At 47.3% G+C, this 17061-nt stretch overlaps 2 protein-coding genes across 3 annotated transcripts in view; one reads left to right on the forward strand and one right to left on the reverse strand.

The window, feature by feature from the left end:
• The window catches only part of SYN1 (synapsin I), a 45100-nt gene that overhangs the window by 8875 nt on the left and 19164 nt on the right, over nt 1-17061 (reverse strand). The window lies entirely within an intron of this gene.
• On the forward strand, nt 1797-5379 carry TIMP1 (TIMP metallopeptidase inhibitor 1). The gene is made up of 6 exons (XM_059910633.1): nt 1797-1920; nt 2770-2898; nt 3672-3751; nt 3935-4061; nt 4307-4431; nt 5107-5379. The coding sequence occupies exons 2-6, from the start codon at nt 2778-2780 to the stop codon at nt 5275-5277; spliced, it is 624 nt and encodes a 207-aa protein (XP_059766616.1). The 5' UTR covers nt 1797-1920; nt 2770-2777; the 3' UTR covers nt 5278-5379.

Raw genomic sequence — 17061 nt, forward strand, 5'->3', positions numbered from 1 at the left:
CACAACCCCTCACATGTAGACAGTGGGCAAAACTCTATGCTGACTCAGGTTTCAAAGTCATGATGCTGCAGCGGGACTTCCCCTGCCCTCACTTCTCCCTTCGCCTCCACCACCGACTTAGGCCCACCCCTCATTCACTCTCATTTCCCACTTTCACAGTCAGCTCCTCCAAATTCCTGGTTTACTTCTCTTCCCTCTTATCTGGTCCTGCCCACCCCCCCAACAGAGTCATTTCTTCACTCTCCTTCCTGGGCAGATCACTTGACCCCTTTGTGTATCTCATTTTCCTCACTGGTATAATGAGAACACGAACAGTCTCTAACTCACAGATGTTGTGAGGAACACATTAGTTATTTCGGGCAAAATGCTTAGCACAGTATCTGGCACACAGGAAGCCTCCATCCTCGAAAGGTGTTGGGCACTATTATTATTATCGGTTTAATATCCCTAGATTAGCCAATATTAATTAACAAGGAGGTAATCGGGACTGACTGACAGATAAAGTATTTCCAAAGATTTTAGAGCCGTGTTTGATACATAGTAATAGTAAGCACTTTGTAGTGCTGGTGGTAGTTTCTGTTTTGGTGGTAGTGTTGGTGGTGATGGTTGTGCTAGCCACTCTGAGTTAATCAAGCTTAATTAGCAAGGGGGTGATGGGGATTGGATGAGAGAACTACACAAAGGCTTCAGGGCACAGTACACAGTAAGCGCTCCATAAGTGGCTCCTATCATCACTATCATCATCATTATTATTATTGGCCTGTCCTCCCTGACCTAACCAAGGATGTTAATCGGCCCTCAGAGCCCTTTCCCAGGACGCCAGGGAAGATTCAGGCAGCATCTGGAAGCTGGTGGACAGAGATTGCCTCACGCTGATCCCCACCAGGGGCGTGGGAGGGTTGGTGGGGAAGGGGCAGGGCAGGATGGGAGGGGATCAGTTTTCTACTGACTCACTGGCCTCTTTCACCACCATTCAACTCCCCCCGCCCCAATGCTCATTCATTCACCAGCGACCTCCCCGCTTGCCAGGACTGTGCCCAGCGTGGGTTAAGATCCTGGTGCCAGTTAGCCTAGGTTCAAATCCCAGCCATGCCCTGTGGTCCTGGGAAAGTTCTTCAATTCCTTTATGCCTGTCTGGGAAATGGGAATAATACCGATAACCATCTCAGAGGCTTATCGTAAGCTTTAAGTGAAATAAATTATGCCGAGTGCCGCCCGGTACACAGTTGGTGCTATATAAATGCTGACTATTTGCCTGTGGTTTTTTTTTTTTTTTGAGAAGGGTTAAGACCCAGGCTCTGGCTCCATCCAGGTCACCTGAGTTCCAATCCCAGTTCTGCCACTTATTAACTGTGACCTTGGATAAATCACTTAACCTCTCCGTGCCTCAGTTTCCCCACCTTGTATCCTTCCTCCATTCACCTGCCCTACCTCCCTCCACTGCTTCTACTTGTTTGCTCTCTGCCGCTCACCGCCCCCCCCAAAACAGTAGGTGCACAAGAAATGCTTATTGAAGGAATGAACTAATTTGGGCTTTAGCCATGGGGATTTTCGGGGATGTGGGTGATCGGATAGATTTTTGGAGACTTTAGGGAATTGCACTGGGTGGAATCCTGCCTGTAAGCCCTCCATGAGACCGCCTGGAGGGACTGGTGCCTGACGTGGAGATGGGGGAGGGGGGTGGTCAGGGCGAGGCTCAGGGGGAGGGAGAGGAGGAGGGTGCATCTCCTTTTCGGCAGCCCAGGGCCCGCCCCTTGGCCTCCACGGAGGGTGGGCGGATGAGTAACGCATCCAGGAAGCCTGGAGGCCTGTGGTTTCCTACCAGCTGCCACCCCGCCCCTCGCTTGGATATTTATCCTCCGCTGCTCCAGCCCTGCCGCCATCGCCGAAGACCCAGCGCCCAGAGAGGCTACACCAGAGGTAGGTAGGGGCTTGGGCGGCCCGCAGGGCCTGGAACTGGGCTGGAGCTTTCCTGCCTGATGATACTCGGCTGCTCAGCCTGGCCAGCGGGTACCGGGAGCCTAGGCTGGTCCAGGGGAAGAGGGTGGGGGGCTGGAACTGCTCCCCCAGTCCCGACACTCCAAATTCCTTTGAACCCCTGGCATCCATCCTCAGCTCCCCGAAAGCCATGAGCCCTTAATGTCAGATGCCTCCCAAGCTGCCAGCTCCTCTAAATTCCCTCCCTGTCCCCCAGCAACCCAAACCCCTGATGCTCCCTAAACTCCCCCAGCCTCCCAATCCCCAGCCTCCCAAACCCTAAACTCAAAGCTTCCTCTGAACCCAAATCCCTCAGGCACTCCCACCCCCTTAAGCCCCCAAACTCCCTCAACTCCCTAAATCCCCAACCTCCTCCAAATTCCTCAACTTCCCTCAACTCCCCCACCTCCTCCACCTCTCAATATGCTCAACCCCCAAACTCCCAACCTCCCCGAAAACTCCTCCAGCTCCCCAAAGCCCAAATTCCTCAGCCCCAACTCCTCAACCTTCCGACTTCTTCAACACTCTTAAATTCTCAAACTCCCCAGCCCCCTTATTCCCCAAAGGCTACAGCCCCATAACTCCCCCACTCACCTAGTCCCCTAAATCCCTCAAACTCCACAACTCCTAAACTCCCCTGACTCCCTACCCCCCTAAACTCCCTTGGGCTCTCAAATCCCCAAACTCCCCAACCCGGTGTGTGGGGGGGGGTAGAATGGGGTGGGAGGCCTGCCCAGGTACATGGATCGGCTGAGCTGGGGGCCCTCTGAACCCTCCTCCCCACCCCCACAGAACGCACCATGGCCCCCTTTGCACCCCTGGCCTCTGGCATCCTGTTGCTGCTGTGGCTGACAGTCCCCAGCCGAGCCTGTACCTGCGTCCCACCCCACCCACAGACGGCCTTCTGCAGCTCCGACCTCGGTGAGTGTATCCACCCTGCCCACACACTCTGGGCTTCGGTTTCCCTCTCAGTCCAGTGGGGTTCACGATGGTGCCTACCTCTAGAACAATTCCACTCAGCCCCACACTGACTCTGCTTTAGCCGCTCTGCCATCCTCGCTCTGCCATCCTCACACTTCCGTGATTACTCAAGGCCCAATCCCACCTCAGGGCCTTTGTACTGTCTACTTCCTCTGCCTGGTATACCCATTCCCCCAGGTATCCACATGGGTGGCTGCCTTAAATGTCACCTTCTCAGGGTGGCCTTCCCTGACCACCCTGTTCAAAACTTGAACCCCTGTCCCCTACTACTCCTGATCCCCCTCACCCAGCTCTGAAGTTCCCCATCACACTTAATACCGTCTAACTTCCTATATACTTAATTATTTTGCTTGTGTTTAGTCTCTCTTCCCCTGGCTAGAATGTGAGCTCCACAAGGAACGGATTTCTGTGTTTTGTTCACTGTTATGTCCCTGACACCAAGAACAGTGCCTGGCACAGAGCAGGCGCTGCAAAATATTTGTTGAGTGAACGAACACATGATGAATATGTGAAAGAGGCTTGAAGCAGTGCTTGGCTAAGAGTAGGCACCAACATACAGGTGAAGCAATTAACCAATGTATAAATCGCTAGGGTGCTGTCTGGCATCCAGCAATCCCTATTTAAGTATGTGCTTTGCTAGTATTATTATTGTGATTATTTTTATTGGCTCATGCAGTCCCTTTGACTCGTTTTTTTCCCCTCTTCTCCTGTAGTCATCAGGGCCAAATTTGTGGGGACTGCAGAAGTCAACCTGACCTCCTTATACCAGCGTTACGAGATCAAGATGACCAAGGTATCCCTCCTGCCCCTTCCCCCGGCAGTTCCTAAAATCTTCCTCCCTGTCAAAATAAAAGACTTTGGCCACCGGTTTGGCGAGGAAATTAGCTGTGATATCAGAGTGCTATACGACTTCACGGAAGAATGTGGAGTGGGAGGATTATGTCAGTAAAAGATTCTTCCCCTCATCCATTGACAGATGTTCAAAGGGTTCAATGCCTTGGGGGATGCCTCTGACATCCGGTTCATCTACACCGCCGCCATGGAGAGCGTCTGCGGATACTTCCACAGGTCCCAGAACCGCAGTGAGGAGTTTCTCATAGCTGGTGAGGCCCCGCCCCATCGCCCTGTGCCACGACACCCCTCCGATGCTGCCTGGCAACTGCAAGGGAGGGAGGAGAGGCTCTGTGGGAATGGTCCCAGTTGAAATGGGGACCGCCCCAATTTCAGCCTATCAGAAGGCTGGGGCTTTGCCCAGCGGGGTCTGTGGTCCTGGGAAACCAATCTGGCACCACTCTGTCCCTGGCCCAGCCAATCAGAATCTGCCTGTTGACCCCCCCCCCCCCCGCAGGACAACTGTCGAACGGGAACCTGTACATCACCACCTGCAGTTTCGTGGCTCCTTGGAACAGTCTGAGCTCCGCTCAGCGCCAGGGCTTCACCAAGACCTATGCTACAGGCTGTGAGGAATGCACAGTGAGTGCCTGGACCTTGCCCGCCACCTGGAGAGCAGTCCTTGGGCTCTTCCCCAAACCATGGCTTGTTTTTGGTTCCCTCTGACTATTCCTTGTCCCTATGGCTGCTTCCCAAACCCTAGGGATGTCCCTGATCTCTCCTGCTGTTCCCTCAAATCTGAGACCGTTCCCTTGGACATTCTGCTTGTTCCTGGGAATTCTCTGTTTCCTGGACTTTCTGGCTGCTTCCTGTCCCTCTGACTCCCCCTTGTGACTGCTCGGCCACTCTGACTGTTCCAAGACTGCTCCCTGATGGCCCTGAATGTCCTCTGACCCCAGTGACTATCTCTGAGCCCCACATCTCCTTATGCTTAAGTTCCGTGCCCACCGGTTGTTCCCTGCTACTGCCAGCTGTTCCCTATCCAATGGGACAGGTCCCCAGGAGACCTGCCTGACTGTTCCCCCACCACCATTCCGGGAAGCTGATCCTTTCCCTGGACTGCTGTCACCTCCTCAAGCCCAATGACGGTGCCCCACGATGGGAGGGAGTGTTCTTGAGTCTGTACCCAGGTGGGGTGACAACAGGTCTCCCCAGCAGCTCCAAATTAAAAGCTGAGGAGCAGAAAGTTCTCCTCCGGAGGGGAGGTAGGGGCAGGAGGAGAAGCCCTCAGAGATGTGTCTCCCTCCCCTCCTCCAGGTGTTTCCCTGTTCATCCATCCCCTGCAAACTGCAGAGTGACACTCATTGCTTGTGGACGGACCAGCTCCTCACGGGCTCTGACAAGGGCTTCCAGAGCCGCCACCTTGCCTGCCTGCCCCGGGAGCCAGGGATGTGCACCTGGCAGTCCTTGCGGCCCCGGATGGCCTGAATCCTGCCCCTTCAGCGGAAGCTGAAGCCTGCACAGTGTTCACCCCCATTTCCACTCCCGCCTTTCTTTCTCCAAGACAATGAAATAAAGAACTACCACTCAGCAGGCAGTGTCCCTGTGTAGTGTCTGGGAACAAACCTATGTCAGACGACCTGGTGCGAGCATCCTGCGACCAATGCTGAGGGGGTGAGGGGTGTCAAATGCTTTTTATATTTTACATAAAATTTGAGGTATTGGTAATAATTCTCTACATTGGCATTAGTGCTGGCGCCTGCAACATCAGTAATGGTAATTTAACCTGCCTTATCAACCACGGCTTATTGGATAATCTCTCTACTCAACGCTTAAAAGCATTTTACCAGACTAATTTGTAATTCCTATTTGCATTGAGCTTTCTAGTTCATAAATTATCCCACTGCTGCCAAATCACTACCTCACTGGCAGATTCCGCTATTCACAAATCCCTCCAGTTGACCAGCTCATTGACAAATGCCCTATCAATCAGTAAACGGCTCTCCTCCTTGCCTCGGGTGTGGTCCTGATGTCATTCAGGGAGGATATTTTACCCCATCTGAACCTGTGGGTGTTACTGTCCCCACCCTTAGGTTTTGTACTGTGAGTCTGACTTGAGTGAAAGAGGAGACTCCCAGGGGGCCCAGAGGCCCCCCATCAACATAACCGAGCCAGGGACTCTGGAAGAAAGAGTAGCCCTGGTCTCCCACCCACAGCCTGTGGGAGATTCCTTGGAAGTGTTCGTTTGGAGAAAAGGAGAGATGGGGAGAAGGTGTGATCTGGAAACCCCCAAGCTCTGCCCTTCTCCCCTCTTCCCTATTTCTCCTCCCCTCACTCCTTTGACCAACTCTGACGCAGTGAAGTACATGTAGTGTTCAAAATCAGGACCAACCAGGCACGTTAGCACCGCCCCCCCTTCCCCTACACAGCTGTCCCTTCACCAAAACTGAGGCCTTTAGACTCGAGCCTCACCTTTCTGCTTTATCTTCCCCCATGAAATCTGAGTGAGAGACCCTCCAAACACTCCCTTCCTCAGGCCTTCCTGCTCACACAGCCGGGCCCAGGCCCCTCTGGGCTCTTCCCAGTCCCTGGTGCCTACCCCTTACACTCCAAAGGTCCTGACTGAAGTGGGAACTGGGCTTTCAGATTGGTGCAAACATTCAGTGGAACACTCAAGTGTCCTGTTGACCTGAATCCTCTTTACAGAGATCTTTGTTGAAGGAAAAGACCCCCAAATTCCCTCCCATCAGACTACCTACTGGTGCTACCAATAGGAACCCAGGTCTCCTCCAGGACATTCTGGGTCACCAAGCGTGGCCCCCTGGATCCTCTGTGGTCCCTGTCCTTTTGCACTCCTGGAAGGTTCTGCCAGGGTCTAAGGTATGTCCCAGGGATGTGTGGATTTTGAGCACCCAGTGGCTGCTTGTGCAGATACGTCCAGCAACAATTTCTATGTCAATATCTACATGTTGATATGCCCTGGGAGGATCTGAACCCTGTCCACCGAAAGGGGCAAATGGCAGCTTCCACTGATGGGTACAAGTGTAAGGGAAGGACCTGGGCCCTGGTGGCCTTGTCGCTATTGGCTCAACTGCCTGCAAGAGTCTGGCAGCTCCTGACAGTTCACCATACCCTGTACTCTTACACTGGTCCCTGACGCCAGGGCTTCTTCCCTGAGCGCTCTGCTATTTTAACCCCTGGGAGGAAGGTGAAGGAGAAAGTGGCAGAAGAAGGATGGAGCCTGGTGTGGAGACGGTTCTCCTGTCGACCTGTCCACCTGCAGGTAGTGCCCTGGATCAGGACTCAACGCTTCACGGGGCTGACCGCCAGGCCCAACAGCAGCCCTCTTCACAGAATTTAGAACATACAAGGCCACCTCCCCCAGACCCCGGCAGGAGCTCCTGGCAGGAGATCTGTAGTCTTGGGGTCACTACATCCCTCATCACTCTTCTAGAAAATCCACTACAGTGAGTGAAGTGATTTACCCCTCACCCCCACATTCCATGTGTCTGTGTGTCAATCTCTGCTTGGAAGAGCATCTCTGATGGCTGAGAGAAAGCACGAGGGGGTAGCAGTCCTGTGAGGTGTGCAGCATGGGGTCCAGCTCCATGGGTAGCCTGGGGGCTGGCCCTTCCCTCACCCGAGCCTCAGTACTTCTCCCTGAAAAATGGGTCTCACACTCCCTACCCAGAATCCTTCCGAGGTCTGTGCTAGGGTTGGAGGATGATTTATGGGTGCATTCGTTCATTGGGTATTTTGGGGGGGGGTCAAAACACATGAAACTCTCATAACAATAACTTCCTGTGTAAGATTACTAACAGTGATATTAATTTCTAGACTGGCAGTGTAGTGTAGTGGTTAAGAGCCTAAACACTAGCGCCAGGTCATTTGCAGTCAAATCCTGCCCCTTCCATGTACTAGCTCTGAGACCTTGGGGAAATCACATTACCTCTTTATGCCTCAGTTTCCACATCTGTAAAATTGGTATAAAACAAATGCCTAACTCCTAGGGACAATGTAACTTTACATGTAAAGTGCCTGGAACTGTGTTAGGCACATAGCACTTACAAGTATTGGTTAGTAGTAGTAAGATAAATGTAATTTAATGTATAACTTTAGTAGTGATCATTCTTCTCACTAATGATTATTTACAATATTGAAAATCACATTTAATGTCAGGAATGATAATTTACAATATTGGAAATAATGTATAATATCAGTAGTAATAACTGAATGCACCCTGGAAACCTTAGTTTAACTCGTGATCCTGATAATCTCCCCCACAGATGTTACAAATATTTAATATGCTCATTTGTTTTTTCTTATTACTATGATACTTTTACACTGCTTCCCAATGTGCAAATCACCCCACTTCAAAATACCAACATTTAAAAAGACTTCTGAGGGCAACCCCTCTCCCCAGTGATAACATTCCCCACTATGAAGTCCTCACTGTGGACAAATCACCACATTTATAAATCTCTACTGTTGCCAAAACTACAGGTGACAAATCTCTAAGCCCTTGGTAAATCTTTCCTTTGAAAAGTCCCCTCTCTTCACTGTACAAATACCTCTTTCACAAACACCCCACTAACAAATACCTCTGTTGAGCTACCCTCTTTATTCATAAATATCCCATTGACATATCTCCATTGAAGACCCCCCGCATTGACAAATATCCCCATTCACAAATACCCAGAAGTAATCTATCACCCACTCATGGACCCCAGTGACAAATATCTCTCTTCATAATTACCCGATCCATTGGCACATCTCCTATGACCACTCAGTTGACAAATCTCTCTATTCATAAATACCTTTCTATGACATAATTCTCACTGACAACCTCTACTGACAAATCTTCCCATGTATTCTACTGGCATATCTCCCCATTCAGACATGCCCATCAAAATGCTCTCACTGTCAATCTTCCTATTCAGAAATACCCACCATTGATATCTACCTCATTGATAAGCCGACTTTAAAATTCATAAAACCCCATCCATCCATATAGCCCCTCTTGATTGACTTCCCCCATTGACATTTCCCCATCCTTAGATATCTCTAGTTGGAAAATCTCCCTGCTGGAACAGCTCCCAATATATTACCCTATATGTTGAAACATCTCTCCACACCCCCCAATGACAGATGAAGAGGTAGATTTCTATACGAACAACCCTTCCTTTTTATCAATACTGACACCTACGTCTCACTCTCCAGCCTTGGACACTTCCTATGCCAGTAGTGGTGAAATCTGAGGACCAACCCCAGTTATACTGTAGAGCGCCCACCAAAGGAAATGATTAGGGCACAAGCTCTCTCTGGATGTAGGCGTGAAGGTGGAGTTTAAAAAAGAGATTAGTTGAAAGTCTGCATGAGAAGCTGTGAGAACCCCAGACACGCCCCAAATACCAATCCCCACTCTAATAGAAGGCTAAAGACATGATCTCTTATAAGAGTAAAATAGAGGGTTCAAATGGGCAGGAATGCCCAGGCCGCACCTCCCTGTTGTTGACTATTTATCCACCACTGAGCTTGGGCCTCCTGCTGAACCTCTGTGGAGAGTTACAGCTCTGATGAATGGAGGTGGGGCCACTGGTACCAGAGGCCCAGTCTCAGTGTCCTTTCCCCCCACCACACCATGGGGGCCTCCCCTGACCCCAGGTCCCTGGAAAGTAGTAGTGTTAATTAAATGTTCCCTGAATCGTCTCCTGATTGGGGGTGAGCTGGGCCAGGGAAAAGTCATGCTTCGACTCCCCCCACCCCCACTGTGTCTCCAGGTCCTTGCCATGAGTTCCGACTTCCTGCTGGCCCCTGCTTTGCTCCTGGCTCTGTCCCTGACCACCCTTGGGCTGGCCCTCATACTGTTTATTGTAACTCAGACGTGGGTAAGTCTGGGTAGACCTCAGAGAAGCCTCTGATGCAGGGACTCACAGTGAGGTTCCAGAAGGGTGAATAAAGCCCCTTGAGGTGGTTGAACCTGGATGGTAGTTGCTCTGCAAACCTTTTTTTCCCAAGAGTCTTGGGGACAGGGAAAATCTTGAATGTTTGAACCCCAAGGGGTCCCCTGACACATTACTCCCACCCTTAGTCCTTGTGGCTTAATTCCTGGGTCTTCTCACTGAGACCATGAGGCATTATGAGTTCAAGTAACCAGGGCACCCTGCTCACCTCTTCCCTGTACCCACCTCCCCACCAAAATACAAGCCCCTACCTTGCTCTGACTGAGGGAATAGGGTGGGTCTTTGAGATCCAAAAGCTAATGATGCAATACTAAGACCCAGCCCCTCACCCCATAAATGCTCTTCAGTCCCAGTGTCCCTCTCTCTTTCCCCCCCTCACAGACAATCAACGTCCTGAAAGGGGTCCTGAAACTCTGGGTCATGAAAGTACCCAAATATAAAGAGCAATGTGGTTGTATCTATCTACACACCCACCAAGAACAGTGGTGGTGACATCCATGGGGAGAAGTTTTCTTCTAGGAATTCCTTATCTCAGGTCAGCCAGCCTGTCCCCACCCTGCATGGACTCCTCATCCTCAGACTTCCGGCTCTGTCCCAGCCCTGGAACAAAGTGCCCCTCCCTGGGGCATTCTTCTACCAAATACCCCCAACCTCAGGATACTGTGCTCTTGATTTCAGCCAACCACAGCAAATTCTGTCCCTGACCCATAATGTCCTGGGTCTTTGGGGCTGACCACCTGGGGATCACAATCTGTCCCAGCCAAATGACATCTGGTCACACTTTACTGACCATCAGGACATGGCATCCATCCCCTCTAGGCTCTTTGAGGGATGGGAACCTGCACTGAGTTGTGTAGCCTTGGAAGGGGCTCGGGGAGGAGTATGTCAGGAGGTATCTTGAATATCTACAGGTAAGGATGCCCGGGGCCTTGAGTGTGCCCCTCAGGTATGCCTGCAGCCACAGCTCCAGCTCTGCCCTGTTCTTTCTGCTCCCTGTTCCTGTTTGCTGGGCCCTACTTCCTCTCCTGGTCCCCTGCCCCTGCTCCTTCTCCGTGTTCTATCCCTCCCCCCGCTCCTGCGCCCTCTCCTCGCTCTCTTCTTTCCTCTCTGCTCCCCACTCCTCTTTGTTTCCTCGTTGTTTGCTATTCCCTTTCATGGGTCCCTGGCTCCCCTGCCTATCCTTAGCGTCTGTGGCCCTTCTCTTCCAGGAGCAGAAGCTATGAGGAGAAGCGAGTGGAGGAGTGCCCTGCCCAACCACCCCCAGGTGCCTCCCTGCCACCCCCACAAAGCCACATACCTGAGTCTCAACCTTGCACAGTGTCCGTGGAGGGACCTCTGTTTATCTGAGCACTGGCAAGAAGAACATGAAGCCATGAACTTGGCTGTCTTCCCCGGTGACCTGATATCTGCTATTGAATCTTCCTGTACAACAGCCTCTGGCCTTGGACCCAGACTTCTATTCAGCCACAGTGGGCTGGGGACGCTTCACCTCCTTCAACATCACAAACAAATCTAAGCCCATCAACCTCCCCCCACCACCCCCTCAAGCCTCCCAAAGACCACCAGCTTCTAACTGTGCTAGGGATCTGTCTGGTTTGTGTTGTGTTTCTTGATCTGGGTGCAGAAGACAGGAGTGTGTTCACTTTGTGAAAATTCAATGAGCTGTACTCTTATGATATGTCCCCTTTTCCGAACTTGTTATACCTCAGTGAAATTGGCCCTTCAAAACAAAACCCCATAAGCTACAAGAATATACTGTACAGCACAGAGAATATAGCCAATATTTTATAATAACTGTAAATGGAGTATAATTAATAAAAATTGTGAATCACTATGTTGCACACCTGAAACTAATATAATATTGTAAGTCAACTATACTTCAATAAAAAAATAATAAGTTAAAAAAAAGAAAGGGAAGAAAAGGAAACCCCCGCCCTCTTGACATATCTCCCTCGCTCTTTACTTCAACTGCTCCCTCACTCCTGCTCTCTCTCTTTTCACACAATCCCCACATCCCTGACCCTGTGGATTCTCACCCCAAAGCACCCTCTCTTTCCTCATAGCACAGGGACCATGAATCCTGGGCCCAGAGAGGGGACTGGATCCGGAGAGACCTTGGTGTTGGACTCCACCCGTCACATCATGAACCCTCTGCAAATATTTGCTGAGCCACAAATCACCTGGAGTGCAGGTAGCAAGGGAAGGGAAGTCCTTATGCCCATAGCACCCCACCCTCTAGGTCTGCATGACCAAGTTGATGTAAGTAGATCACCAGGCTAGGGAAGTCGGGGTGAAAAGAAGTCAAACTGTGCTTCACAAGATCTTCCCTGTGCCCCACCCCTGACTGGTGACTATTTAGACACATTGAGATGAGTATCCCTGAGGATTCCTGGTGGTCTCCAAACTGGATGGGAGTAGATGGGGTAGGGGGGCCAGAGTCCTGATGTGTGTCTTCCAGCTTCAAAGTACGGGGTGGCGCAAGACTGCTCCCACAAATCCACGCCTAGCTTTTGCCCCTCCATGCTGCACAGTGGGGTTGGGGACAAAAGAGGAAATAGGGGAGGCAAGCTGGCCTGTGGGAAGTCTAATGCTTCTGCCACCACTCGCCACCATTACCCACCATTAACTTTGTCTTCTTCCTGGCCTCTGAAGTCCTGTTCTTTCTGTCCCTTGACAAAAATAGCCTCTGCACGGCTACAGACAGCCAGGAGGTGCGTCTGCCCTACTAGATATCAGGAATTAATGAGAAAATATAGTTATTAAGACAGTACTGCACTGGAACAGGTAGAGAGAAAGTGACCGATGGAGTAGAACAGAGAGTCCTGAACTTGCCCCACACATATATAGGATTTTAGGATATGACGGAGGTGGCATACCAGATCAGTGGGGAAAAAAGTGTTGCCTATAAGGAAAAAGATGAAACTGGATCCCTACCTATCTCACACTGTATATGAAAATCAATTTCAAGGAACACATATAATAAAGATGTTCGGAAGAGTGCTACTTGATTGCTACATTGAGAACAGCGTAATGTAAGTGAATGGATGTGATGACCACTCTGAGAAGCGTTAAAGAAAACATGTAATAAAGATGTTTGTAAGAATGCTAAAAAGAAACAGAAAAAGTAAATCAACTTCAGATGGATGAAGAACTTAAATGTCAAAAACAAAGCTTGCCACTTTTATCATCTACTAAATTTCCATATGTACATGGATCTAAATCTGGGTTTTTAATTTTTCTTCTTTTAGTCTGTTAGTCTATCTATTCATGTGTCAGCATCATATTGTTTAAATTAGAAAAGCTTCATAAAATGTTTGCTGGCAAATGCATTAAACTCCTTGTAGGCTGGTAGGGCTAGTCCCCTCTCATAGCTCTTCTTTTTCAGGGTTTTCCTGGCTATTCTTGCATGTTTGCTTTTCCATATGAACTCTACTATCAACTTGTCCAGCTCCAGATAACAGCTTATAGGTATATTTTGGGGGATCACATTGTATTTATAAATTAAAAATAGAGACCTAAGAAGGGGAACTGACATCTTTATGATGTTAATTAATCTTATCCACAAATAAGGAATGTCTTTCCAGTTGTGTAAGTCTACCTTTGAGTCTTTCAGGAGTGTTTTAAACTTTTCCTCATATAAGTTTGCACACCCCTTGCTAAATTTATCCTGAAATATTTTATCTTTTTTGTTGTTACCTTAAATGGGGTTTTCTCTTCTATCTGGTTATTTGTGTATATGAAAACTACTGATCTCTGTATGTTGATTTTATATTCTGCTATGTTATTAAGTTATTTTATTGTTTGAAGTTGTTATTGGTTCTCTGCGGGATTTCCAGATATACTATCATATCATCTATTAATAGAGATATTTTTACATCCTCTTTACCCATTCTTGCATCTATAATTGCTTTGCCTAGTCTAACTGCATTGGTCTAATACCTCTAAGTATTGTACAATGTTGAAAAGGAATGGAGACAGTGGGCACCTTGCTTTGTTCCTGACCTTAGTGGAAATGCTTTCAATGTTGTCCTATTAAGTTGATAATAACTTTCGGATTGAGGTATACAAATTTGATTATGTTAAGAAGGCATGAGTTGATTTCTGTTTTTGAATGATTTTATCATAATGGGTGCTGAACTTTGTTAAAGGCTTTTAAAATGTCTATGGAAATGATCATATGACTTTCTCCTCAGATCTGTTAATATGTTGTATTATATTAATACATTACCTATAACAAACCATCCTCGCATTCCAAGAAGGAAACTTACTTACACAGTTATGCTATCTTATTTTCTTAATTTAGTTCTGGATTTGTTTGCTAATATTTTATTTAGGATTTTTGCATTGATATTTATGATTGAAAATGGTCTATGCTTTTCTTTTTGTGTTATCAATGTTATAATTGCTTTAGAAAAATAATGTGGAAGTTTCTCTCCATTTTCTGTTCTTTGTAACAATTTAGGTGGCATTGGGATTAACTGGTCTGTAACAGTTTGGTAGAATTCCCCTGTGAAACCATCTGGGCCTGATGCTTTTTTAGGGGGTAGTTCCTTAATAACTTTATTTCTTTTATGGAAATTGGGCTGTTAAGCTCAAATGGGGTCGATTTTGGTAAACTGTGTTTCCCTAGAAAATTATCCATTTCCTGTAGGTTTAAAATTTTATCTGTGTATGCCTTTTTATATTTTAACTTTTGGAATCATGCTAACATATTACATTTAAATGCATAAAATTAAGTCAGTATAGATGGGAAAAAACCTAAACTTTAATATAAAGGGAAACAAACTATATTTGAAATAACATGAATAATATAACCATGTTGAATGACAAAATGAACTAAACCATGTAACATTTGAATACAGTACTTTGTATATCCTCATCTAAAGACATAAAAAGGGCAAACAAATCTCAAGCTATACCTTACTACAATTGTTTTTCACAGTGGTAAGGGTGTTGAAACTCTAAAAATACTTTCTGTGTATTGTAGGATTGAGCAAATGAGTAAATATATTGATGATGTTGGAAGCTAGGGCTCTCAATGTTAGAGAAGATAAATATAAATATAGAAAGAGGAAAGGCTAGGAGGAACCCTATGTTGTGTTGGATTAGAATTGGAAGTATCGGGGATCCTAGCTCAAAGAGAAGAAACTCCTCCCAATTCCCTGGTCCAACTGATTGCTGATCACGAGGATCCTGTGAGTTTCTGCCCAGAATGAAAAAAACAGTTTTCATCAGATACACCACACTAATACTGGTAGGAATATTTCCCTCCTGCTGTTCCAGTGACTTGCTGATCTGCGCCCTTTCTCCTTCAGTGGAGCCAACCTGCACAGTGAGACAATGTGGTGAGGCACCTCCTGTGGATAAAAGGCATGTAAATCCAGACCCTTCTCCCTCCATTTTCCTGCGTGTGATCTTGAACCAGTCAAGGGCGCCCCTCTCTCCATGGCTTCTGTTCCTCTCAGGCTCACATCCCCCCTTCTCCCAGAGATGCAGGAAGGAGGAAAGTGTGTGAAGTAAACTCTGAAGAAGCCCCAGATGAAGTGACACAGCCAGGAAATTTCAGAGTAACAAAACTCTGGGGGAGTTTCATGACATTGGAAACACAAAGGATCCAATGTGGAAGGCTGATCCAAACTTGGCAAGGAGGATGACAATTTACAAAGCATAGAAATAATGTTGGCTCCCTGTCATCAGGTATGCCATGAAAAGAAGGCAGTCATTGCTCACACTACTGTTCATAAGTTTATTATAAAGAAATAAAACAACTTAATTCTTAAAAAAGAAAAAGAAAGTATCAGGGGAATTCCCTGGCAGTTCAGTGGTTAGGACTTGGCACTTTCACTGCTGGGGGCCCAGGCTTGATCCCTGGTTGGGGAACTAAGATCTCACAAGCCGTATGGTGTAGCCAAAAAAAACCCAAAAAAGTATCAGTATGAACACATTTCATATAATTTCATATATATGTATATATAAAATTTCATATGTATATATTTCATATATATATATAATGAAATTTCCTAAGCTCTGCACAACGAGAGGATCTAGAAGCAAGGACATTCCAGTAGCAAAGAGTACATCTAGCTCCCAGATCCTGGCTTTGAAATACCATTATCCTAGGGTTGGGAAAGAATAAGATATGCCTGGAGGTGATGTTGGCAGAAATGCCAGAGTAAGGGCCTAAAAAAATCCTCTCCTCCATAAAAGCAATGAGAATATTGGTAAAAATTGTCACAATCAACTTTATCAGAACTCTGGTAACTGACCAGAGGTTTACAATAATTCAGGAAGCATTTATTGAAGAAAAAGGCTGAATCTCAGTTTTGTGGCATTTGAACTTTTCCTGTTCCCATTCTCTTCTTCCCACTTCCACAACAGATTTTAAAATCAATACCCTTGCAATTCTGATGAAAACACAGCAGGCTGGCTAGCAGCCAATGGAGGAAGCAGAACAGGGTAGGAGTTCCTCTAAAGCCCCATTCCCAGAAACTATCTTTATTTGACCTGTATGGCACTTCCCCAGAAAACTCCATTCACCAGACTTGTCTATTTGACCTGACTCAGAATTCACCTGGTGTGAACAGTTTTTCTTGGGGGTGCTTTTCAAAAATAATCAGCAGCAATTGTTTAACACAGCAGCTGTTTGAGGCAACGATTACAGTTAAGACAATCAACAAGCTGACCAAAACTTAACAGAAAAATCTGAGTAATAAGACGTTCATAGGAGGCTTTGAAAAGTTCTGACATATTCCTAGGAATCTAGAAAGCCATAAATATGCATAATGCTGTGTGCATGCCTAGGATCTCTGGCTGACCTTGAGGCTCTGCACAGGCAGGAAGTGAAGGCTAAGGCAAAGTTGTAAACAGCCTGCCTAAACATTGAAGGCATGCCCCAACGTGCCCTCAGAGCCCATCAGCAAAGGCTGGGAGACTTACTAGATCCAGGTGTTTAAAGAAATATCTGTCCAATCATTAGTTGACCACTAAGCTAATAAAGCAGAGACTTCAATGACCATATATGGCAAAGAATATAGACTTTACAGAATTAGTTCAGGAAAGTCCCTAAAAAACCCCCCAAAGAACAACAAGAGCAAACCCTGGGGAGGAGGGGGAATCTGATTTCCAGAGTTGCCACGTTATATTATTTAAGATATTCAGTTTTCAACTAAAATTTATAAGACATGCGAAGAAACAATAAAGTATGACCCAAACACAGAAAAATAAAGCAGTCAGTAGACACTGTCCCTGAGGAAGTCCAGATGTTGGAATTAATAGACTATAAATCAACTACTTGGGATATTTTCAAAGA

The sequence above is a fragment of the Balaenoptera ricei genome, chromosome X, assembly GCF_028023285.1.
Source record: "Balaenoptera ricei isolate mBalRic1 chromosome X, mBalRic1.hap2, whole genome shotgun sequence".
In the NCBI taxonomy this organism is placed as follows: domain Eukaryota; kingdom Metazoa; phylum Chordata; class Mammalia; order Artiodactyla; family Balaenopteridae; genus Balaenoptera; species Balaenoptera ricei.

What these genes read in the sequence shown, in the direction of transcription:
- TIMP1 (XM_059910633.1), top strand. Translation starts at nt 2,778, where the DNA reads ATGGCCCCCTTTGCACCCCTGGCCTCTGGCATCCTGTTGCTGCTGTGG. An exon ending in CTTCTGCAGCTCCGACCTCG is followed by an intron (nt 2,899 to 3,671) that starts GTGAGTGTATCC and finishes CTTCTCCTGTAG; the next exon opens with TCATCAGGGCCAAATTTGTG. An exon ending in CAGGCTGTGAGGAATGCACA is followed by an intron (nt 4,432 to 5,106) that starts GTGAGTGCCTGG and finishes CCCCTCCTCCAG; the next exon opens with GTGTTTCCCTGTTCATCCAT.